The following is a 25358-nucleotide window of genomic DNA, read 5'->3' as shown; positions in this document are numbered from 1 at the left end:
GGCTATTACTGATCTGGCCTTCCGTGGCCTCTGTATTAATGTAGCAGATCACATTGTATGTGTACACTAATACTTGATAGTATAATATTGTGCAAGTAAAAACATACATATGTATCATAGAAGTATTTTGCAGAAATGATTATGGATAGTTATCAAAATGGAGAGGAAATACTAAATCCAGTCTGCCCAGGCTGAGCTTCTATTGTTATACCTGCTAAGTGGCTGCTGGCCCCACTATATATATAGGGCCACACCAAGTACAGTGGCTTCCCCATTGCTATTTATATCTCCCTATCCAGCCTTCTTTAAATATTAGGGTGGGGTGCCTATTCCCCTGAATCCTTTGAAACCTATAGCACCTGGGACGCGCACTTGGGTTCCGGTTCCTCTGCCCCTCACATTCAAACGAGGAATTCTAGGTGCTCAATACGTCATACTGTCTCTTTCATCTCATTTGTAAACTATGGACAAATACATGACTAAACGTGTTTAGTTGCTTTGCGCCATGATATGCAAATTACAGGGACTGTGATTGGCTCCCTGACATTACTCACACTGCGACTGATGCTATCCATTTCACTACCCATCAAAGAGCCATAATATGTGTGTCGGTCTGACTGTCTGTCTGTCAAAGTATGTGTGTGTGTGTGTCTGTAAGTGTGTGTGTCTGTCTGTCTGTGAAAGTGTGTGTGCGTGTGAAAGTATGTGTCTGGGTCTGTCTGTCTGTGAAAGTGAGTGTGTGTGTGTGTGTCTGTCTGTCTGTGAAAGTGTGTGTGTGTGTGTGACAGTGTGTGGGTGTCTGTCTGTCTGTCATGTAACTTGCACATCTGTGAGGGCACCATTAATGCAGAAAGAGATGTACACATATTGTTTCTTTTACATATATATGTATGTATGTATGTATGTATGTATGTCCAATTGCTTTGACAATACAATTGCACTGAATTGAGAGAGAGAGAGAGAGAGAGAGAGAGAGAGAGAGAGAGAGAGAGACAGACAGACAGACAGAAAAAACAGACAGACAGACACTAACACACCCACCCACCCACCCACTCACAAACACACACACACACTCTCTCTCTCTCACACACACACACACACACACACACTCTCTCTCTCTCTCTCTCTCTCTCTCTCACACACACACATAGCCAGCAAGACATACAGAGCCAGCCAGCAACAAGGCAGAGCCTCCCAAAAATGGTACAAACTCATCCACGTTCGCCTCCACGGAAAGCTTTAGCAAAAGGCAAAAGCGTTATACGTAATGAAGAGGAACCCGAGTCCAAGACGCTTCCAGCCAGCCATACATATTTGTATGTATTAAAGATCACATTTTATTACATTTTGTTTTTCTGTACTTTATTACATCTTATTGTGATTTATAATTGTATTGTTTCTTTTCTCTGGCGATCCAGGTTTTCTTGTTCCGGCCAGTTTCTATGGCCAAGCTGTGGTCACTGAGCCTGTACTTGGTCAAGATCTGTCTGTGTTTTGTGTTTTTGACCCTGAACAGATACTCTGCCAGGGTGAACTCTTTCTTTAGGGCCGAATAGCACTGTAGTTTATTATTGGATCCAATTTCATTGGAATTTGTAGCTGGTTTCCAGATTGGTATTAACAGTTTTCATTGTACTTCCTGGGAGTTTTTTGCTGGTGGTGCTCTGGAGTTCACTGGTGTTGATTTGGCTTAATTGGCTGAGCTCCAGCACCATGCTTCTGAGGGGGCTGCATGGTGGTGTGCCTGCGGGTCTGCCTGCTGCAGGTGGACCCAGTAGTTTAGAGCTCGCTTCTGTATGGAGTGGAGTAAGGGGTACCGGCCCAACTCGGCCCTGCAGGTGCTGTTGGCTGCGCTCTTGTAAACCTGCAGGAGGTGTTTGCAGAACTCCAAATGGAATTGTTCTGTTGGGCTTTCATCCCATTTTTTGTAGTTGTGGTTCATAAGTGGAACCCAGACTTCACTGCCATACAGAAGGATTGGTTTAATAACACTGTCAAAAAGTTTGAGCCAGATTTGTATTGGAGGTTTAATTTTGTAGAGCCGATTCTTTTTGGCATAAAAAGCCCTGCGTGCTTTATCTCTCAATGCATTCATTGCCAGGGTGAAGCTGCCAGATGCACTGATGATCAGGCCCAGGTAGCTATAGCTGGTGCAGTGCTCCAGGGGGTTGTTGTCCAGGGTGAAGAGGTACCTGGCTTTCTTCTGGAAAACCATAACTCTGGTCTTGTCCAGATTGACTGTCAGGGCCCATTTCTGACAGTACTGCTCCAGCAGTGCCAGGTTCTGCTGCAGCCCCTGCTCTGTGGGCGACAGCAGCACTAGGTCGTCTGTGTAGAGCAGGAACTTGATCTCTCTGTTGTGGAGAGTGAGGCCGGGGGCGTCAGACCGCTCCAACACTGTTGCCAACTCGTTGATGTAGATGTTGAACAGTGTTGGGCTCAGACTGCAGCCCTGCCTCACTCCCCGCTCCTGAGTGAAGAACTCTGATCTCTGGTCTCCAATCTTCACTACACACTGGCTCTCTGTGTACATTGATTTGATGATGTCATAGGCTTTACCCCCTACACCACTTTCAAGGGTTCTAAGGAATAAACCTCCATGCCAAATTGAGTAGAATACTTTTTTTAAATCTATAAAACAGGCAAAAACCTTTCCTTTATTTTTTTGGTGGACATGTTTCTCTATGAGGGTGTGTAGGGTGTAAATATGATCAGAAGTGCGGTAATTTGGTAGGAAGCCAATCTGACTCTTACTCAGGACACTGTGCTCGGTAAGGAAGGCCAGTATCCAGGCGTTGATGATATTGCAGAACTCCTTCCCCAGGTTACTGCTCACACAGATGCCCCGGTAGTTTTTCGGGTCCAGTTTGTCTCCATGAATCTGGGTGATCAGTCCTTGATTCCAGACCTCAGGGAAACACCCAGCTTTCAGGACCAGGTTGAAGATCTTCAGCAGGGCCTTCTGCAGCTTCGGGCTGCATCTCATTCAGGATGGGGTTGGGCCCGCTGGCTTTCCTGGGCCTGAGGTTTCGGAGCTTTTCTCTCAGTTCAGCTCCTGTTATTGGGAAGTCCAGTGGGTTTTGATATTCTTAGATTTTTCTCTCTATTTCATCTAGTTTTTTTAGAATTACATTTTGTTCTAGATTTAAATTGTTTTTGTTTGGTTCCTGATAAAGTTAACTAAAATAGTTTTCCCAAATATTTCCATTTTGGATTGCCAGGTCTTTGTTTGTTTTGGATGTATTTAATTGGTTCCATATTTCCCAAAATGAATTTTGCTCAATGGACTCCTCTATTTGGGTCAGTTGTTTGGACACGTGTTCCTGCCTCTTCTGACGGAGCAGGTGTTTGTACTGTGTCAAAGCCACGCAGTAGCCCAGTCTCAGCTCCGTGTTGTGTGGCTCTCGGTGCTTCTGGTTTGACAGGTTTCTTAATTTATTTTGTGTTGTTTTACACTCGGTGTCAAACCATTTCTCAGTTTTGTTCTTTTTTGATGTCTCTTTTTTCTTATTCGATTTTTTAAGGTTTGATTTTGTTGCTTAGAAAGCTGTTTAGCATGCTTTCCATTTCTATGCTGTCGATTGTGTTTCTGTACACCTCGGCACTGCTCTGTGTCCATTTATAGGCTGGTTTGAGGTGATACAATCTGGGGGGGTCTGATTAGAATTGTTTTGTTTGAAGTTTGTTTTCAGGTACAGAACTGTTTGGCAGTGGTCTGATAGAGGGGTTTGTTGCCTGACTATGAATGCATTGATAGATTGTGGGTCCATGTCTGTGATGGCGTAGTCCACCACGCTGTTTCCTACAGCAGAGCAGAATGTGTATCTGCCCTGAGAGTCCCATCTGATCCTGCCATTAACGATGTACAGAGACAGGGTTTTACAGAGCTGCAGCACCTGCTTTCCACTCACCACGCCATCGAAACTGCTCCTCTGAGTATACCCCTAGTTCCCGTGCCCTGCGGTCCTTGTGAGACTGTGACATTATGTATATTAACTCATTTTGAAAAAAAATTATGCAGTGTTTCTGCTGTGAAAATGTTATGTGATTTGTGATGTTCATATGTAAAAATATTAAGTTTTATCCAACATTTTATAAAGGGCCCACACATTTTACAGGTGCAGTGGTTGTATGTAGTCTGAAATCTCAGCGGTTCTAGTGATAATACAGCTCATGTCAGACAATATACACTCACCTAAAGGATTATTAGGAACACCTGTTCAATTTCTCATTAATGCAATTATCTAACCAACCAATCACATGGCAGTTGCTTCAATGCATTTAGGGGTGTGGTCCTGGTCAAGACAATCTCCTGAACTCCAAACTGAATGTCTGAATGGGGAAGAAAGGTGATTTAAGCAATTTTGAGCATGGCATGGTTGTTGGTGTCAGACGGGCCGGTCTGAGTATTTCACAATCTGCTCAGTTACTGGGATTTTCACGCACAACCATTTCTAGGGTTTACAAAGAATGGTGTGAAAAGGGAAAAACATCCAGTATGCGGCAGTCCTGTGGGCGAAAATGCCTTGTTCATGTTAGAGGTCAGAGGAGAATGGGCCGACTGATTCAAGCTGATAGAAGAGCAACTTTGACTGAAATAACCACTCGTTACAACCAAGGTATGCAGCAAAGCATTTGTGAAGCCACAACACGTACAACCTTGAAGCGGATGGGCTACAACAGCAGAAGACACAGTATTGACAGGGGTCAAACACAGTATTAGTATGGTGTTCCTAATAATCCTTTAGGTGAGTGTATGTGTTTCTTTGATGTAAAATGCTGCCTAAACACAGGAAATTCATTATTTTTTTTCCTTATGTTAATAGGGCAAATTACAGTGTTAACTAACTGCCCGATTTCTCTCTTTTGAAATCACACTTCTTTGGAGCTGTTTTCTTAATTGTTGTATAGTTCATGAACTGTTCATGAAGTAGGCTAAGCATGCCAGTTACGAGATGGAAGTGTGTTAATGAAACAAGGCAATAAAGGCCAAAATGAGTTGACAATGAGTTGAATTGCCTTGAGTGGCATAGTAAGTCCTGACTTGGATCCTTTGGAGAATCTGTGGTGGCAGCATCATTCTGTGGGGATACAGGGACTGGGCATCTTGTTAAAATTGAATCTGCCAAGAATAATGGGCCAAAATTACTCTGAAACTGTTTGCAAAGCTGGTATATACCTATCCCAAGAGACTTAAAGCTGTTATTACAGCGAAAGGTGTTATATTAATGTGTCAGGGCTGAATACATATGCAAGCAACATATTTCAGTTTTTTATTTTGTTTAGAATTATTTCCCAACATAAAACCAATGTCACCTTATAATAATTGATTTTCAGTTTGGTATTTTAAGATAAAATATCAAACAGAATGAAATGTCAATGTATCATTTGTAATTCAGTAATATGAGATAATTGGTCAGAGGTCTGAATACTTTTGCTTTCAAAAGCCCAAAGAAGAGCCGTTGATTTAGTGGAATATTTAAGTGACTAAGCCTCCTTATTTGCACAATCATATTTTGGATTTGCATTCAAAAGTTCGCAGGACCCTGGCAGCATCGATCTATCATTCCTTGCATTGTGGACACACTGCCTGAATCCCTGCCTGCATCTTTATCAGTTCCTGTGTAGGCTGGCCAACCTAAGATTAAATCTGATAAGTTATTTATGTTAAAAGGTACACTAAGTAACTAATTACTATAAAGCTACTGAAAAAAGTACCAAACTACAGTAGCATAGCTACTTTTAGCAAACTACTCCCCATAACATATTTTCACTGTGTTTGAATTTACTTTGAATATAATTAGAATTCACAGGTGCTGCATTCTAAAAACAGTATAGAAGCTGCAGGTGTCAGTGACCTCACTTGTTCCCCTTTGTAACTTTGAACTCAAACACCAGGATCCTGTGGCATTGAGGTGGGACAGGGCCCTGTGTAGATGGCATTTTTTTTAATCCAAGGCCATATAGAGAACAGAAGACAAAGGAGAAATGTGTGATAAAGTTCAGGGTACTTCATTGATATTATGTAGTTGCCCAGCAACCAAAGGGAGTAATCTGCAATATGATAGTATGTTCTTTAGAAGGGAACTTTAGAAGTGTCTTCCCAACTGGCCATCTCCTGAATGCTTCACTATAGCTGTATGCATTATTCAGGTATTATTCAAATTAAATCTGGCCTTGAGTGTTCCTTGTTCGCCTATCTATTGAGGGAGTAAATTTCTCCCTATCATTTGTTGTTGAGACCCGGGAGCAGATATCAACAAATTATAGTGAGAATTACTCTGAAATTGCTCTGAAAGCAGCTGGAGTTCAGTGGTCACCTTCGTGCAGTGCAGATATCCACAAACTGCGGAAATCTGTGCTACAAGAATGCAACCAAAACGCCTGAGAGTGAGATTCTTCAGACGCTAAGACTACATATATTTAGCTTACAGCATTTCTAGGTCTTCCTTTATGCCCAGCAAAACAAAATAATTTGTACAGTTATTTACTAAAAACTAAAGTATTTACAAAATATAATTTGGATTGGGGAGGGGGTGGAAGGAGTGACAGTTTTCAGTCATGCTTCAATGCACAGAAGTCCTAGAAGCTTGGAATTAAATATACATTTTTTCGCACAAAAACAAAATCAGTATGTCGACATGTTGATGGTTTTGTATTCGTGTTATTATAATGTGTAATTGCAGAGACCAGCAGATACTAATGCAAAGTCTTGAGGGATATTCCATAACTTAAAAACCTTATACTAGGCTAAGGTTATAGAAACTTATACTTGGTTGTTTTGAAGAGAATAAAAATGACGATATTTTGACAGTAACAAGTGAGCATGTTGAATATACATCGATTAACAGTAAAGCGCTTAAAACGTTATGCACGATTTTACATTTGCACATTAACTTAACACAATGCCAAGTCTACATGAAGGCTCTCATAAAACATGTTGGGTGTTACAGCACTGTGATGAAATTATAATTTGATGTGCTTAGTTCAGTGCAGAAAAGTCTGCATTTTAGATAAGAAGGTTTAGTTTACCAAAGCTGCTAGGTGCTGGAAAAGTTTTGGCAATGCACCTTGAAAGAGCTTGAAAAGTGCTTGAATTTGATTTTTGAAAAGCTGTACAAATCCTGTGTATTAAGCTCTCAACTAGTTTAAATTCAGAGTACATTTAATGATACGTTTGCCCCTGCAACAGTACTACAGTTCAATAGACACATTTGCCGGTTTACTTGAACGGGAATGACTATGTGGCAACTGCTGCAAGAATAGAATAGGTGATTTTCACTTTACTTTCTTCTCACACAAACCCAATATGGATTGATAGCGGTTGTAAATTTGTCAACTATGTCATAAGAGATTTTAATCCTGCCAGCATGATGTTGGTGGAAATTGAAGGAGAACCACATCAGTGTGTCCTAGTGGTAGAATGATCACTTCAGACAACTCCAACAGAAGACGCATAATTAACGCTCTTCGTAAGTGGTTCTTGGAAATATATGGATGGAATATCATACACTGGGTGAACTGTGGTGAATGGCCAAGGATTGGTGTGTCAGTCAAGACCCTTGGATGGCTCCTCCCACACAGAAATGAAATATATTGCAATATATGAAAAATATATTGGTAAACTATAAAATATAATGCATACTATATTTTGGTAAAACACATTGTACATCAAACAACCTTATTTTGGTAAATATATAAAGACATTTTTATACCTTCCTAATTGAGAAATGTAGGACTGTGCTAAAGAAGTTGTCTTTGATAGGAGACAGCTTTGAAGTTCTGTCGACATATAACGACCATTAATACTTACATGTTGGTCATAAGAAGGCCAGACCCCTTCACTGACAAATGGGTGCACTGCAGAAACAGACAGACTGCTGCTATGCCACGTCTCCAATTAGACTCCATCACTAAATTCCAATTGGAGTCAGCACTGCAAGGTTTTGTGGAACACAGACATTCAAGGTATTTGATATATTTCATAAACCAGGGCAACAAACAGAAATACAAACTACATGCTGGTAACAGAAGTTTAGGTAGCTTCCTTACTTTGATAACAAACAAGAAAAGGCAACTTATAATTAATTTAATGACACTTAAGTAATTCTACATCACAACCATAATGTGCACAAGGCATCTTAAAATAAAGATCATTAGCCAAAACAACCATTGGAGCATCTGAATTTTATATGCAGTACAAAATGAACTTTTGGTAAGGGAATTGTTAATTCTTCCTAAATTATCATCCATTAACATGGTCATCAGACCAGACTTCCCCTGGAAGTTTCCAAGGAAACCTCAGGCAGATGCAGAATCACGCTTCTAGCAGGCTTGGTAAGTATTCCCAAATCCAGAACTAAAGACACTAATTATTACTTTAAAAACAAAACAATAATACATTAGGTCATCCCACCATCTGTATTCAGATTGTAAAACAGATATTGGCCCAACACATTAACAAAATCTGCAACAAGATACTTTTGACTGACAAATTTCAAATTTAACTTTACCATAAAAGAACACCTGGCTTGTTTGGTATCAAATGAAAATGTAACTGCTAGAACTAAAACTTGAAAATAATGAGTTAGAAAATCTAGGTAACATCTGTACCATTTTCACATTCCTCAAAGCCATCACACCTCCAATATACCTCCGGAACCCCTCACTGTAGGGGTCAAGCAGTCAGGCCTGTACCATTCTCTTGGTGTATGCCACACATGCACTCACCCACTTGAGGATGACTCATCTGACCATATAACTTTTTTCCACATCTCTGTAGACCATTGCTTATCATTGTGGCACCACTGAACTCTCCTCTTGCCATCTCCTTTTGCCATCTTAATCCAAAATCCAACTGGGCCTGCTCAGCATTTTTATACATGCCACAGAGCATGATAGGATGTTAATTGCTTAATTGAATCATGCAGTACACCTGTTTGGAGGCATCTGCATTCATTATGTTCCTCCACTCATTTATTCAGGATTTTCCTTTAATATTGTTCATATCCTATTTATTAATAACACTATGTAACACAATTGTTGTTCCAGGGTAGTAAGTGTTATTTCCTAATTGCTTATGCCTCAAAGTGTAGAAAATGGCTATTATTCCCCACGAACTTTGCTTTTGTGACCAGGACAGTGATATTTTGAAATTTAACTATTTCCAATGAGAAAACAGTCGAATTTGTGTCTTTTTGTTCACATAGTCAGAAAAAAACAACATATGAATCCAAATTCATATATACAGTAAATACAGTATAATCGTAAATCTTGAAAAACTACTCACTTCTAAATCTTTTGTAGTCATTTTTGTATTACTTTAGTATAAATACATGTTAATTTAGATTCATGTTTTGTAAGTCACCCTGGATAAGGGCGTCTGCTAATAAATAAATAATAATAATAATTTATATATATATAATATATTTTATGGAGTTTATGTATGGGCTCAAATTAGTGCCATAAGTAACGAATTCAAAATAAAAAATATTGTAAACAAACAAAAAAGATGAGAAAAAATTGATGTTGAGATCAAAAATAAAACAATCGAAACCAAAATGTATAGAATTGTAAACAAAAAAATATATGAAAAGCAAAAAAATATATATAAATAATGTTAATAATAATAATGTTAAATCTGATAAATTTAAATGATAAATTTTGCAGAACTAGAAATCTGAGCTACACGAACACAACCTTTCTCTCTTGCTGGCGGTTGATTTACTGGTGTGATTATTGATGTGCAAGTCTGAAAAATTCTAGCGATCTATCTTTGTCATAATTTAATTGAAATTATTTTGTTTGTATTTTGTTTACAATACTCATGTAAATACACATAAGCACAGTTATTGGGTACACTTGTTCTGTGGGTATGTCTATTGCTGTGCGGGTCTGAAAGAAAAACTATAGATCTCTTTCTTGTAATTTTATTGTCATCAAAAAACTAAAAATATTTGTCTGTGACAGCACCCTGCTACATATACAGCAAAGGCAGTCACAGGCAAATTATATGAGTTGTGTTTTGTCTCTGTACCTTCCAATGCTGATAATACTATCTGCAGCTTGTGAGACACACACAAGTTCTGCAAGAGGGAGTTGTTTAACTGTAGCCTTGAAACTCTATGAGAAATAGTGTCCTCATCACCACTCAGCTGCTCTGACTAAAGCCTCTGTTTGCTTTCCTAAAGCCATGACTGAAATGTTAGCTGAGGAGGACCCAAGTCCCATGCTGGGGGACACAGTGCTGTACAGGAAAGACCCACAGAAAAAGGAGGGGGAGCCCCTGAAGGAGCGGGGACACTGGGCCAGCAAAGCAGAGTTCCTGCTGGCTATGGCCGGCCAGATCATTGGTCTGGGAAATGTGTGGAGGTTCCCCTACCTGTGCTACAAGAATGGAGGAGGTGAGTGAAGACTGAAACACTGGGCACCACACTGCTCTTATAGACACAAGTACAGGGAAGTACACTATTAGTACATTTTGTATACTAAGGTATAGTGTAGACTATAATATATTATAGTATATTTAAAGTGCACGTCACAATACTTCTCTTTTGCAAGGGTGATACAGCTACTGTTCACAGCAGGAGGAAAATGATTGTCATAAATGTACTAAAACTAGTTTCATTTTCTTGCACTACTTTTTGTTAATTTAGCATCATAATCTTTGCTGGTTTATTAGCCATTATTAGCTGGTTTATGATCAGTGGTGTTGTGTTTATACTGCCATTTGATCAGCATCAACTTTCAGTCGCCACAGGGGTCCTCGTATGCTCACTAGCATGCAAGTCCAAACTTCATTATATGCATACATTAAATCCTTTATAACGCAGCTATATCAAAAACTGTCATTTTATCTCGTAATTATTATTATTCTAACAAGTAAAACCAACACACTTGCATATGTTATCTTAACCGAAGCATGTTAAATAAATATACAAATATTTTTTGGTAACATCAGTTATTTTTTACAGCATTTTAAATTAAAATAAATTATATATGTTATGCTAACATAAAGTAACAAGCCATTTAGTGTTAACAGGACCACCTGTCTCTCAGCCCACACCAGAGCTCAGAGCTTGTGGAAGAGATGGTCTTGGCCGCCTTTCCCTCTCTGTTGAGAGACGACACTCCCCCTGCTCCCGCGGGACAGGACCAGGAATTCTGGGCCATGATCCAGAAGGCCGTGGAGTGCCTCCAGCTCCCCTGGCCCTCCAATCCCACCCAGCCGCACTCGAGATTCGAGAGGGTCGCAGCGGCTCACATGGGCCCTCCCTAGCCGTGCTAGTGGAGCAAGCAGCCGCCACTTCAATGCTCCTCATGTGGCACATGAGCTGACTCCTGCACCCCATGGTATATATAGTTTGTTTATATGAAATTGTAAGTTTAACAGCACAGTGGAGCTGTCCGCTCTGTACTGTTCAGTTGAGCATGAATGTTCCTGCTGCCACGATGGATACACTGTTGTGTTCAGCTTGGCTACTCTAATTGACTAGCCGGCTGTGTATTATGATGAATTTTTCAGTGGGTCTGTACCCTGCTCCTGTTGGATCAGGGGTCCACTGCCACGTTACTGTGCGGAGGGAGTACAAGTTGCTTTGATTGCCCCACGCCATATATTGTGCAAGTAGATTACAGTCTTGCTCCTAACTGAACTAATAGAGCAGCCAGTCTTGCTATTGTAAGCAGAGGGCATAAGAGTTGACCTCTGTAGTTCAGGCGAGAACCTAGTGGTTGTCCCTTATCAGCTCGCTGCCTCCTCCCTTGTGACGGTTTTGTTATACAATAACCCCTCCCCCTTGGGCAGTGCTTCCGACTTGAAAGATAATGATAGGTTGCGAATGCAATCCCGGTTATCTGAAAAAGGAAGCACTGCCCAAGGGTTGAAAGTGTGGGAGTTCTAGTTCCCGGCAAAAGAGGAAGAACCTGTACAGATGTCACCTTTTATGCAAACAGGAAGTGGGAAGGGACCTGTTTGAGTGATGTGCACAGGAGCCAATGGTAGCTTTGATAGAGTGACGTTTCGATCGGGTTTCTACGGAAGTGCACAGAAACCCTTCCCCTTGGGCAGTGCTTCCTTTTTTAGATAACCGGCGTTGCATTTGCAACCTATCGTTCATGATTTATACCAGTATAGTTAAATAAATTAAATATAAATTAAAACAAAAAAAACACTGCCTAATAACAGTTTCCGCTTTACTACAGGTACACTAAGATGTGTTAACAAGACCCTAATAATGTTAACTAATGCATAAGGAGTACTAGTAATGCATTGGTATGTTGTGAGAATATAATAATTCCTGTTAAATATACCTTTGGGCTAAGTCATTGCCCCACAAATGAATAATAATCTCGCTAACCATGATGCACAAAGGTCCCTGAAAACATCTAATAAACCATTTGCTGATGAATTAGTTAACATGAATAAGCACAGATCATGTTTAGTAAATGTATCAATATTTTCCTATCAATATTTCATGTTATTTCATGAGATCGTTACATTCGTTGTGGAATAGAAGGTGATTACTTCAACAACTCTTAGGATTAACAAACATCTAAATATGTCATCCTTGAAATGAGTAATGTTTATTCATGTTAACTAAGTCATTTGTTCGTGTTACTTACTGCCTTGGAATATGCAGACATGAAGAAAGACAACCAGTACCATTAATTAATGCATTAATTGCCATTAACACATTACTTTTCATGATTTGTTGATGCATTAGATACTGGCTTGTTCATGTTATCTAAGATATTAGTTAATGTCTGATAAGGGGTACTAATTGTAAAGTGTTACCAAACCTGTTTTTACAGAATAGTGCACAGGTCTCACTGTGCAGCTTCAGGAATGTTCTCTGTGGAGCTGACAGACATGGTAGTATTAAATCATCACCTATGTCAGATATTAGGAAAAGGAGGGTGGAGGGTGGAGGAATGGATCTGAGGAACACTATGGTAGTGCCCCGTTTCTACTGGCGGACGAATCTGGACACTTAAACTGACTTGGGTTTTTCCACTGGCTTAAGTGTCTGGACACAGGTTTTGTGGACAGTTAACTATCAGGTGCAAGACGTGGCCATAAGCGTCCGTCACGCCGACTAAGGAAATACTTCGCTTTCAGAAGCGGAGATGTGTGCTTGACTTGTAGACAGACAGTGAAGAGATCAGCTACATTATGTCAGAAGATAAAATCTCAAGTGCCGTGTGGGATCACGAAGAAATTAGTTTTATTAGCAGCATGGAATGAACTCCACATACAGAAACAATTCCTGCTTACAGTTAATATCTGAATATCCGATTTCACAGGACCACGGTGCAGTGCCGTCACTAGTTAAAAATAAACTGAAGGATTATAATCGGAGCAGTAGCAGCCAATTGTATTAATATTTTATGAACAACTGGACGGTGTTTCAGGCTGTTGTCCTGTGGATGGTTTGCAGGTCTGTTGTACAACAGCCCCACAGAGACAATCAGTATGAACACAATTTAGTTAACGTGTGCCCATTTACAAGTTAAATGAATGCCCTAGTGGAAATTCCAGTTGACACCAGTAGACCTCATCAACTAGTCTCAACTGGAATTAAATGGAATTAACTGGTCTGCCTTATTCACCAGTAGACTTACCAATTGGTTCCCAACTGGTAGGAACTGGTCTGCACATCTCATCAGTAGACCATCTGGTCTCAAGTGGTCTGTACCAGTCATCAGTAGATCTCTACTGGTGAGTGGCATATTAGTGCTTTTCATTGCGTCAGTTGATCTCAACTGGTATTAACTGGTCTGAACTCTGCCCTACTCGCCAGTATATCTCTGCTGGGTAGGTTCATTTCATTAGAGTCCAAATATAGACAGTAGTTGAATAAATACGTAAACAATAACTAAAAGCTACTGATTAAACTGATTATATTTACAGAATAATACATTCCCATTTGAGTTTAAATGTGTTACACATATAAGCTTTTAGTCTAAATTCTAAATTATTTATTGGGAAAGTATGTTATTTAAACACTAGTGCCTGGCTCTATCATGTTATTATTGACCACAATAGGAGATATGCATCCAGAACCAAAGAAGGTCCAGTGGGCATCTCCTGTCTATTAATGTCTGCTAATGCTGGATACTGATTGGCTATTGGAAATAGTTTCTATTTATTCCAATGACCTATCTCAGCTCAGTGGAAGATTCAAAAGAAAATGACACAACTTAATTACTATTGTTAACTAATATAAATAATTATATAGCTGATCACCATTATAAAATACAAACAAATTAACTATTTTAAATTAATTTACAGTAGATTGTTTAATCAGTGAACAGGTTGCAGATTTGTATCTTTTAAATATCACAATATAATATTTAATTATAAAATTATTACAATTTTAAATGTACACTTTCTCTTAAGTCTATGAGTGGTTAACATAACAAACATAATCAGATCTAAAAATATAAATAAAAATACCAAAACAAAACTTCTTTTTTTATTCCTATATTTAATACTTATGAAATCTTCAGTCTAGATACCTAAACAAATAAAATGACAGGGCGTGTCTGATACACTTAACCTTCAACACCCCAACTTCCCCCCAGCCCCTTTTTATATATTACGCTTTTCAGTCCCTTTCATACACATTAGGGAATTTGCAGATATAGTAATATAGGGCACTCGGTAAGTGGGGTTGCAGGGATTTGACCTTTTGACCTTGAACTTGAGTTGAACTCGAGGGCCTCTTCCTAGGGGGCATGTCCCGCGTCACTGACTAATTAGCATATTACAAGGCGGGGGTTGACAGGGCACTGAAAAGTAGCACATTAGTGGGTGGAGTTGACAGGGCACTGAAGAAATATTGTATTGAGGGTAGAGTTTCAGGGAATTTGTTGATGTTGAATTTGAGGTGATGTTACAGGGCCCCTTTAGAGCGGGATGTACCAAGACATCTCAATCTGTAGAAGCGGTGGGTGCTGTGGTAGTATAAAATGTTCAAATAATAAGAAATAACAAAATACATAAAGAATTCAAACAAACCAGAGTCCTTAGGTAGAAAAAAATAATAAATAAATAAATAAATAAAATAAAGAAAGAAATAATGAAAAGAGAACCTCTATTAAATAATTATTTTCTTCACACAGAGCTACTTAGTAATAATGAGAAATGTCTAGAGATCTCTACTGTTTTAGAAGCGGTCTTCTTACCAAGAGGCTGTGTAAAACATATGTGCCCAGATACCCTGAACATAGATACAATTAAAAGAAATGGAAACAATGGAACAATATAATCTACTATTACACAGTACAATTAATTTCCAGAGTTACAGACAATATCAAATGTCTTATTTAAAGAAAAGGTTAATGTAAAGCTTGATTAAATACAATTATTAAGTTTTAAAGGTATGTGTGTGTGTGTGTGTTGCTGGATGTATTGCCATTTATTGCTGTACTTCAGTGATGATGTAATAAATGCATACAAATATTATGCATTCCTAGTTGGTATAGTCACGCTGTTTTATATGTCTCTATTTCTTACCGTAGAATAACAGTTTACTGAAAGTCTGTCAGAATCTCCCACTACCTTCTCAGATATAGTTTCATCCTCAGTCTATCAAATAAATGCAGCATACATTACTTCTATAACAGTAATAACATTATCTAATTTGTTTATTTAGGGGGAGTGGGTTAATGTATTTGTAATTTGTAACTAGCAATTAATATATAATGCATACCAAAGACACTTGTGATGAAGAAGCAATATCTTGTCTTATTTCATGCAGTCACTGTGTTGAGTGAGGCCTGCAATCTCCTGCTCCAGGTTCTAAATATCTTTTATATTTGGAAGGCCTTTCCATTTTTCAGTTCTGCTGATACATACATATTAGTGTTTACTTTCTCTGGACAATTATCAATAACAAGAAAAACAATAATAATCATTATATATATAAAAAAGTACTTCAAGATTAAAAACTAAATACTACCAAAATGGAGCTGTAATTACTAACATTTCTTCTTTTAAAGTGTTATATGGTGATGAATTTATCCTCAATACTGAATACAAATCACACTATAAAGTTAAAATAGCATGAAATAAAGCTAAAGGATTTACGTTTTAAAACAATACCCTATACTTTTTAGTTAATCATTTTATCATTCATTTTGGTAAATATACCTTCTCGAAATGTCAAAACTGCTGCCTCTATCCTCTTGTGTCTCTGCGCATGCTACTGTTCCATCTTTTGCAGTTCAGATTTGAACAGGTGCGCGAGAGATCGTGACATTTTCTGGTTGATTCATCTTCACTAAAACTAAAGTATGTTATTTTACCTCTATGTAATGGTATTTAAAAATAATGAAACATTGCTAAAGATCATTGTTAAAATGGTATTTTGACTGTTTTGTCATTTAGGATGTTCACTTTTGTAAGATACATCGAAGACGATGTACCTGTGTCTTTTATTTGAGACTTTAAACCAAAGATGACCAATGATTTTGACAAGAAGATTTACCAGATTTAATGGACTAAAAACGGGCAAAATCTTCCAGAGGAGCACACATTTAAGCAACACCTTGTTACTTCTAACAATTATTATAAAGGGCAAATTCTGTTACTGTCAGGTAAGGATATTACATGCTAATATTATATGGCAAGCCAAATTATCATTTAGAGATATCTCTAAATCGTTTAAAGATATCTGCAAATATTTCAAGATATCTCTAAATCATTTAAAGATATCTGCAAATATTTCAAGATATCTTCAAATAATTCCAGATATCTTCAAATATTTAAAGATATCTCTAAATCATTTAAAGATATCTGCAAATATATTGGAGATATCTGCAAATCATTTAAAGATATCTCATTTAAAAGTACATTTAGAGATATCTCTAAATGATTTGAAGATATCTCTAAATGACTTGCAGATATCTCTTAGAGATATCTTCAAATCATTTAGAGATATCTGCAAATCATTTAGAGATATCGATAGGTTGCGTATGCAACCCCGGTTATCTGAAAAAGGAAGCACTGCCCAAGGGGGAGGGGTTTCTGCACACTTCCACGGGAACACGATCGAAACGTCACTCTATCAAAGCTGCCATTGGCCCCTGCGCTCATCACTCAGAACAGGTCCCTTTCCACTTCTTGTTCTATAAAACGTGACGTCAGCGCAGGTTCGTCCTCTTTTGCCGGGAGCTTGGACTCCCACGTGACCTTGCAACCCTTGGGCAGTGCTTCCTTTTTCAGATAACCGGGGTTGCATACGCAACCTATCGTTATCTTGCAAGTCGGAAGCACTGCCCAAGGGGGAGGGGTTACTGTATAACAAAACCGTCGCGAGGGAGGAGGCAGCAAGCTGATAAGGGAGCCTGCTCCGAGGTGCACCGCTAGGGGATCTCAGCAACACAACTCCAGACAGTAACCTCAGGGGCCCCGTAGGGCCGCACCTGAGCCGCCCAGGAGCGAGGACAGTAGTCACGCTCTACCGGAAACTGTCTGCAATCAGCATATACAAAGCGGGGCTACAGAGGTTAACTCTTACGCCCTCCACTTACAAGAGCAAGGCCGGCTGCTCTACTAGTGCAGCTAGGAGCGAGGCCGTAATCTACTTGCACAATGTCTGGCATGGGCAATCAAGCACTTGTGTGTCCTCCGCGCAATATCATGGCAGTGGACCCCTGATCCAATAGGAGCGGGGCCACAGACCCAATGAGAAAAATACAATATAATACATAGCTGGCTAGTCAACAGAGTAGCCAAGCTAAACAATACACAATATATATATATATATCAGACCTGCTGACCAATACACAGAGCGGGGTACAGGCCAAACGCATGCACCACCGCAACACAATTACAATTAATGAACTATATACAGGGCAGCCTCTTAAGGCAACATGCCTGTAGGCCGCACGACAAGCCCTGGGACACATCAACAGGGCTGTCTGTACATCCAGGAGCAGCTCGCGTGGGTGCTCGCCTGGAAGGCATAGTCCAGTGGAAGGGAAAGACACGGTTCACTAGCTCCCTCAGGATGCACTTACAGGGGCAGACTGGGAGAAGGAAGGAGCCAGAGCCTGCAGGCTACTGGGGCTTGACTACAGCCAAAACTGGGTTCCCAATGGAAGGGACCGGTCCCGTCACATCCAACCTATAGAACCGGGCAAATGTAAGCGGCGAGGCCCAAGCTGCAGCCGCACAAATGTCTGCCAAGGGGGCACCTTGAAAAAGGGCCCACGATGTGGCAACGCCTCGAGTCGAGTGGGCCACCAGGTGATCAGGCACCGGGGTCCTGGTAGACTCGTAGGCCACGGTAATGGTGTCCACAATCCAATGCGAGAGGCGCTGCTTTGAAAGCGCCTGGCCCTGTGTCCGCGCTCCATAAGACACAAACAGTTGGTCTGAGCGCCGAATGTCCTTAGTGCCTGAGGGCCCGCACAGGGCAGAGCAGGTGAAGCCAACTCTCTTGCTCTGAAGCGAAGGGAGGAGGATGAAAAGCCATCAACTCAATAGGCCTGTTGACATGAAATTCAGACAGCACTTTCGGGAGGAATGCTGGGTTAGGCCGTAGTGTGACCCTGGAGCCATCTCCCGCAAAACAGACAAATGATGGGTGTACGGACAGGGCGTGTAACTTGCTCACGCATTTTGCAGAGGTGATTGCAAGCAAAAACGCAGTCTTAAGTGACACCAGCTTCAGCTCAGCTGAGTTCAGTGGCTCAAATGGGGCTTGGGAAAGTGTGTCCAGCACTACATCAAGGCACCATGCGGGCAGTGAAAGGGTTCGAGGAGGCCGTAGCCGTCGAGCTCCCTTCAGAAACTGCACAGACAGAAAATGAGACCCAGGAGGTTCGCCATCAATCCGAACATGACATGTCGAGATGGCTGCCAGATACACTTTGAACGTGGAAGGGGACTTGCCCTGGTCCAACAGCTCTTGTAGAAATTGCAATATGACCCCGATGGGGCAATTAATTGGGTCTTGACCGCCGTCTTGGCACCAGGTGCTAAACTTCTGCCAGCAGTAGGAATACTGCAACCTCGTAGAGGGAGCTCTCGCCGACTGAATAGTGGCAACTACCGCGTCCGACAGACGCCCAGGCCCAGAGCTGGAGGAGGCCCGGATTGGGGTGCCAAAGCATGCCCTGCACCTGGGACAATAAGTCCGCTCTCACTGGGAGCTGCCAAGGCTCTCCGTGGAGGAGGGCGATCAGGTCCGCGAACCAGAATCTGCGAAGCCACCGCGGGGCTGTCAGCAGAACTGTCGCTCGTTCTCTCCTGACCTTCTACAGGACCACCGGGAGAAGGGGGAACGGTGGGAACGCGTAAAGGAGACAGCACGGCCACTTGTGAGATAGTGCGTCGATCCCTAGGATTCCTGAGCGGTCTTGGATGGAGAACCATAGTGGGCAGTGTGTGGACTCTGCCGAGGCAAAGAGATCCACGTCCGCCCTGCCGAACCGGCTCCACAGTTGTTGTACAACAAGCGGGTGGAGGCGCCATTCCGAGACTGGGGGGCCTCCCCGAGAGAGGAGGTCCGCCGCCGTGTTGGACAGGCCTTGGAGGTGAACTGCTCTGATGGAGCGGAACCGTGGTTGCGCCCACAGAAGCAGACGGCGTGCTAGACAGTACAGTCTGCGCGACCGGAGACCTCCTTGCCTGTTGATATAGGCAACCACCGCTGTGTTGTCTGTCCGGACCAGCACATGTCTGTCCCGCAGGACTGGCAGGAAATGTGACAGTCCAAGGAGTACTGCTTGTAACTCCAGGATGTTGATTTGGAGGGTCCGTGTGGGCTCCGTCCACCTGCCTCGGACTCCACGTCCGTCGCAGACTGCTCCCCAACCCTGCTTGGAGGCGTCTGTCGTCATGACTGCTCGGTGGTAAACTGGGCCCAGGGGCACACCGAGGGTCAAATTGTGAGGGCTCCGCCACCAACGGAACGCCTTCCAGCACGCCGGAGTGACTGTGACTCGGTGTGCTCGATCGCGGCGAGGGTGCATCCTGAGAGACCTGAACCACCACTGCAACGGCCTCAACTGGAGGAGGCCGAGGGGGAGGGTCTGTGATGCAGCCGCTAGGAGGCCCAGCAGCCTCTGGCAAAGGGACACCCTGACACGAGCTCTCAGTCAGAAGAGGGAGAGACACGTGTGTATTGAGGCAACTCTCTCTGGTGCCAGCGTGGCGAGCATGGCAACGGAATCGAGGCGCAGTCCGAGGAACTGTGCCTGCTGAGTTGGCGTCAGGCGGCTCTTCTCTCGATTGACCCGAAGGCCCAATTCGGAGAGGCGGCCTAAAATCAGGTCCATGTGAATCCGAACCTGCTCCCTCGAGTGGGAACAAACCAGCCAGTCGTCTAGATAATTGAGGACGCGGACCCCCTGGCAACGCAAGGGGGCTAGCATGATGTCCATGCACTTGGAAAAAGTGCGTGGCGCTAGCGACGCACGAAGGGGAGAACAGCAAACTCAAACGCTCGGCCCTCGAAGGCGAAGCGGAGAAACTTCCTGTGCACCTGCGCAATGGGGATGTGAAAGTAAGCATCTTTCAGATCCACCGTGGTGAACCAGTCGCCGGGCTTGATGGCCTGGGACATGGTGCCCAGGTTGAGCATCTTGAAGTGCAGCACCTTGAGGTGGCGGTTCAGGCGAAGTATGGGGAATAAAATCCCTTATGCTGCCCCGGCGGGGGCACTTCGCGGATTGCTCGCTTCTCCAGGAGAGCGGCGATTTCGACGCGAAGCGCCGCACACTGCAATGGGTCCCTCACTCGGGTCCACACCACGCCCTGGAAGGGGGGTGGACGTGTCTAAAATTGCAGGTAGTAGCCAAATGATATAATTTGGAGCACCCAAGTGTCTTGGGTGCAGTGTTGCCAATTGGAGAGTTGCTGGGGGGTGTTAAGGTGGGCCAGAGGCTGCTGGAACGCCTCAGGGACGGGGCTCGGGTTGTGGAGGAGGCGGGATTGGGCCGGGTCCCCTCCTACCACAAGCTGCCCTGGGCCACCGGGGGCCAGGGCGGCGAGCCTGGGGGGGAGCCTGCCTGCCAGTGAGATTGATTAGCTATCAATAATAACTAAACACACACAAGACAGAGACGAGACAGAGACAGAGACAGAGCGAAAACGGTGGTGAACAACACTATGAAGTGAGCCAGCCAGCCAAAATACGCAGTTTGAATGTTTTTTACAAACACAGACACAGAGAGCTTACATTCTTGAGTCAAGAGAAGAAGCAAAAGAGGACGAACCTGCGCTGACGTCACGTTTTATAGAACAGGAAGTGGGAAGGGACCTGTTCTGAGTGACGAGCGCAGGGGCCAATGGCAGCTTTGATAGAGTGACGTTTCGATCGGGTTCCAGCGGGTGTGCGCAGAAACCCCTCCCCCTTGGGCAGTGCTTCCGTCTTGAAAGATAACTTCAAATGACTTCCTGTTCATTTAGAGATATCTGCAAATCATTTAGAGATATCTTCAAATTACTTTCTGTATGTAGCCCAAGATTATCACTTCCTGTTAACTTGTTCATTAATTTCTATGTAACTGAATAAGGAAACAGGAAGTGATAATCTCAACCAAAATACAGGAAGTCATTTGAAGATATCTAGAAATGATTAGCAGATATCTCTAAATGAACAGGAAATCATTTGAAGATATCTCTAAATGAACAGGAATTCATTTGAAGATATCTCTTAATGATTTGCAGATATCTTTAAATGATTTAGAGATATCTGCAAATCATTTAGAGATATCTTTAAAAAGCACCTTATTTAGATATCTCTAAACCATTTGCAGATATCTCTAAATCATTTATAGATATCTTTAAATGATTTAGAGATATCTTTAAATATTTGAAGATATCTTTAAATGATCATTTGGCTTGCCATAAATATTATAATAGCCTAACAATGTCAAAAGAAATCAAAAATATTTTAAAAAGTGGGATTAAAAAAAAAAGTTTTAGCCTACAGTGTATACACTTTGTTCAGAAAATGTCAAGTGAAATAACTGAACTGAAACCACCTCATACTCCAGTGAAATATCAGGCTGTAAAAGTATTTAGCCAACTACAAGCATTTTTAAATTGTCTGTGGTGTCAGATGTTTATAGATTAATTAGTTGTCAATTACCATTAAATGTATTTTAACATAACTATATATGCATAGTGTGCAACAAATCTGTATATACATTCCACTTGAATTGAATTAACATATGTATAAACCATAAATATCTGTTAACAGAACAATGTGTGCATAGCATATTATATATTACATAGGCCTACTATTTAGAAAATAATGTGATGAGGCCCGTTGCATCAGAAGAAATACAGTTCCACCAAAAACTCAGTCAACTGCAGTGCCCAGCACCACAGGAGTTGCTGTTGTGCTGTGAGACTAGGATTACCCTGCAAATTTAAACCCACCCTGCCTGGGCAGTGCTCAGACACAATACAATGTTTGTATATTAAACATTGTGACCAGGTTTTCTTTTTGTTTGTTTGTTTTTATCTCTAGATTGCTTTCACCAGTGGCTAGCAGAGAAATGCATTGTTGAGGATGAGCCAAAAAAATGACACAGTAAAATAGGGCAATACATATCTGAAAAAATCATGGATATTGTACGAGGATCAAGAAAAGGAATGATGGCAGCACTGGAATAAAAAATAAATAAAAGGAGTGGAATAAAATAAAAACTGTCAAAATGTCAATCCAGAGTTATAAGATTTCTGTTATGCTCTTGAAAGGTTTATACTTGTGTTGTGTTCACTCCTTACCTGTGTTTCTCATATCATGTGTAGATTTACTGAGAAATCACTGTCAGAATTAGAACTAGTAGAGACCAACAGAACTACAGTACAGGCCAGTACAAGCAAAACTACAGGGAAACTAGTTCCAGTATTGAAAAAAGAATAACGCAATTGCAAAAAGAAAAACAAAAAAATTAAAAGAAAAACGCAATTGCAAAAAGAGAAACACAAAAACAAAAAGCATGGGGAATTCTGCTGCTGCTGTCTGTGGAGTTTCCTGCTTGTTGGGATGTTCAATTTCAGTGACGTTGGTGAAAGGAGGGATGAGCAAAGGCACGTGGTGGCGGGAGCTTGCTCAATTGCAAAACTGACGCTGGACCCTCAGCTACGGGCAACTTCATCCTACCAGTGGAACCGAGGCATTAGAGTATAGGTCCCCACAACACTCCTGCCTATTCCTCCCTTACTCCTCCACACCCCACCCCCCCACCTTACTCCTTTACTCCACCTCTCCTTCCTACTCTTACACTCCACTTCCCATAGGTGCATTCCTTCTGCCATACCTGCTGTTCCTGCTGTTGTGTGGCATCCCCCTGTTTCTGCTGGAGATAGCGCTAGGCCAACTCACCAGTCAGGGGGGCGTGAATGCCTGGAGGAGGATCTGCCCCCTGTTTGGAGGTACAGCTTGCCACTTCCAGCTCCTGTTCACTCTCTTGTATAAATTATGTGATTTTCCTTTGTAATACTATTTTATAATACTAAAACTGAGATGCATCGTATATTTAGATTTATTTCCTTGTTCATTATTAGGGATTCAAATCTTTATAGAAATCTGTTGCTTACATTTAAGTGATGGCTTTCTGTTTGTGTGTTTGTGTCTGTCTGCAGGTATGGGCTATGCCACCCAGGTGATCATGATCCATAGCAATATGTATTACATCGTCATCCTGGCCTGGGCGCTGTTCTACCTGCTGCATAGCTTCCACCCGGTCCTGCCCTGGGCCAGCTGCAGCAACACCTGGAATACAGGTACTCCCCGCATAGACAAGCTGACTCCACCCTCTTCCAAATTAATGGCAGCTGTATATGCTCCCCTTCTCTGTCACCTGATTGCTGTAGAGAGCACAGTGTTTCAGTCTAATGAATGACCTGTGCTGTGTTACTAGTTATGATTGAAAGGTTCATTGTCTTTGGACCATGTAGGATATCATCTATCCTAGACTGGGAATGGAATGACAAGGTTAACTCAGTATTGCCAAGGCACTGACACACACAGGTCCAGTGCTAAGGTGCAGGACAATGGGGAACAATACATACTAATAATTATACATTTAGCACTTTAAAATATATTGACAGACATATTTATATGACTGTATTTAGATACAACCCCTCCCTCTCTCTGTTGGCAGGCTCCTGTGTGGAGTTCCTCTCACGGAACCTTACCATCAATGGCATGACTCCTGACAATGCCACGTCTCCGGTCACAGAGTTCTGGGAGTGAGTCACACAGTTTGTCTCTGCACTTTTGTCTGGAAGAAAGGGAGGGGGGCAGGGGTGTTGGGCAATTGAGGGGGGCAGGGGACAGAAGCAAGGAGGTGGTGGGAATTGTCTGTCCAGTTTTTGACAGATGTCTGCATACCTTCAAGAAAATGTAGATTTCTCTCTCTCCAGCTATAATTATTGGCTCTGCCTACACAGGTTAGACAATATGGAATCAAATTAAAAAGTGTAAATGTCACAGATGTAGTCATCTACACCACCTAGCTTTAAGAGGGCTAGGACCTCTATAGTCGGCGTTACTGCACTACACTCAATTTTCCCCGTGAACAGGTGTTTCTTTGACCGCTGGTTCCGGCAAAAGACACAGACAGGGAACTCTAGTTACAAAGATTTATTAGTACTAATACACAGACAATAAAAACTGTCCCATGTCAATCCTGATGGGATCTCGACAGCAGTACAACAAGTTTTGGATGTAAAAGTTCTAAAATACACTTAATTCAAAACCCCATATAGAACTTCCATAAACACCGCCCCCCCCCTCACAAAACTAGCAAAAGCATACAAAAATCACCCTGTACATAGACAGACCCTTAATCTGATCAGTTTGCAGAAAAGGAAGTGAGACTTAAGTTTGACTATACTGGTCCATAGAAAAATCCAAAACAACAACAAAAAAAAGTTCAGCACCAATATTCCATAAATTCAAATTAAGTAAGTCCCAGACAAAAAAAAGAGAAGGGGATGCCAATTAGTCACTATACTCCCCCCCCCCCCCCCTTTAATTTGCAGTGTCCATACTTCAAAGTTAAAATCCAGGAGGGAAGTAGTTCCTTTTCTATGCGAAAAAAAAAGACAACTTTCAATTGCTCAGTCCAGTATAAGAAAAAAAGATAAAAAGCACTATCGAAAAAAACAAAACTTCATAAAATACTTCCGTTATAATCCTCCTGGTAGATAGCTGACCACTGGCTCACAGGAATCGCCTCAGTGGCATCCTTTAGCTTTTGCTGTCCCCATGTTTCCAACCCACAGTCAGATCTCTCGTCCGCCATGCAGATAGGGTCTTTAAAGAGGAGATCAGCCAATGAGGTCGGGTTGTGAGTCCAAGTGCGCATGGGGATTGCAGGGA

General features: G+C 41.8%; 1 protein-coding gene and 1 non-coding gene across 2 annotated transcripts in view; one reads left to right on the top strand and one right to left on the bottom strand.

The window, feature by feature from the left end:
• Positions 1-1171: 1171 nt before the first annotated feature.
• LOC136765329 (U5 spliceosomal RNA) lies at positions 1172-1287 on the bottom strand. The gene has a single exon (XR_010821525.1). It is a non-coding gene; the product is annotated as a U5 spliceosomal RNA (small nuclear RNA).
• An 8857-nt stretch (positions 1288-10144) lies between these two features.
• Positions 10145-25358, top strand: part of LOC136765025 (sodium- and chloride-dependent GABA transporter 2) — a 45126-nt gene continuing 29912 nt past the window's right edge. The window contains exons 1-4 of the mRNA XM_066719500.1: positions 10145-10403; positions 23270-23404; positions 23615-23755; positions 24136-24223. Of these exons, the coding sequence (XP_066575597.1) occupies positions 10193-10403; positions 23270-23404; positions 23615-23755; positions 24136-24223 (575 nt within the window). The 5' untranslated portion in view covers positions 10145-10192. The remainder of the gene's footprint in view (positions 10404-23269; positions 23405-23614; positions 23756-24135; positions 24224-25358) is intronic.

This window comes from Amia ocellicauda, chromosome 12 (assembly GCF_036373705.1).
Source record: "Amia ocellicauda isolate fAmiCal2 chromosome 12, fAmiCal2.hap1, whole genome shotgun sequence".
In the NCBI taxonomy this organism is placed as follows: Eukaryota; Metazoa; Chordata; class Actinopteri; order Amiiformes; family Amiidae; genus Amia; species Amia ocellicauda.
This window is presented reverse-complemented; position numbering and strand designations above follow the sequence as displayed.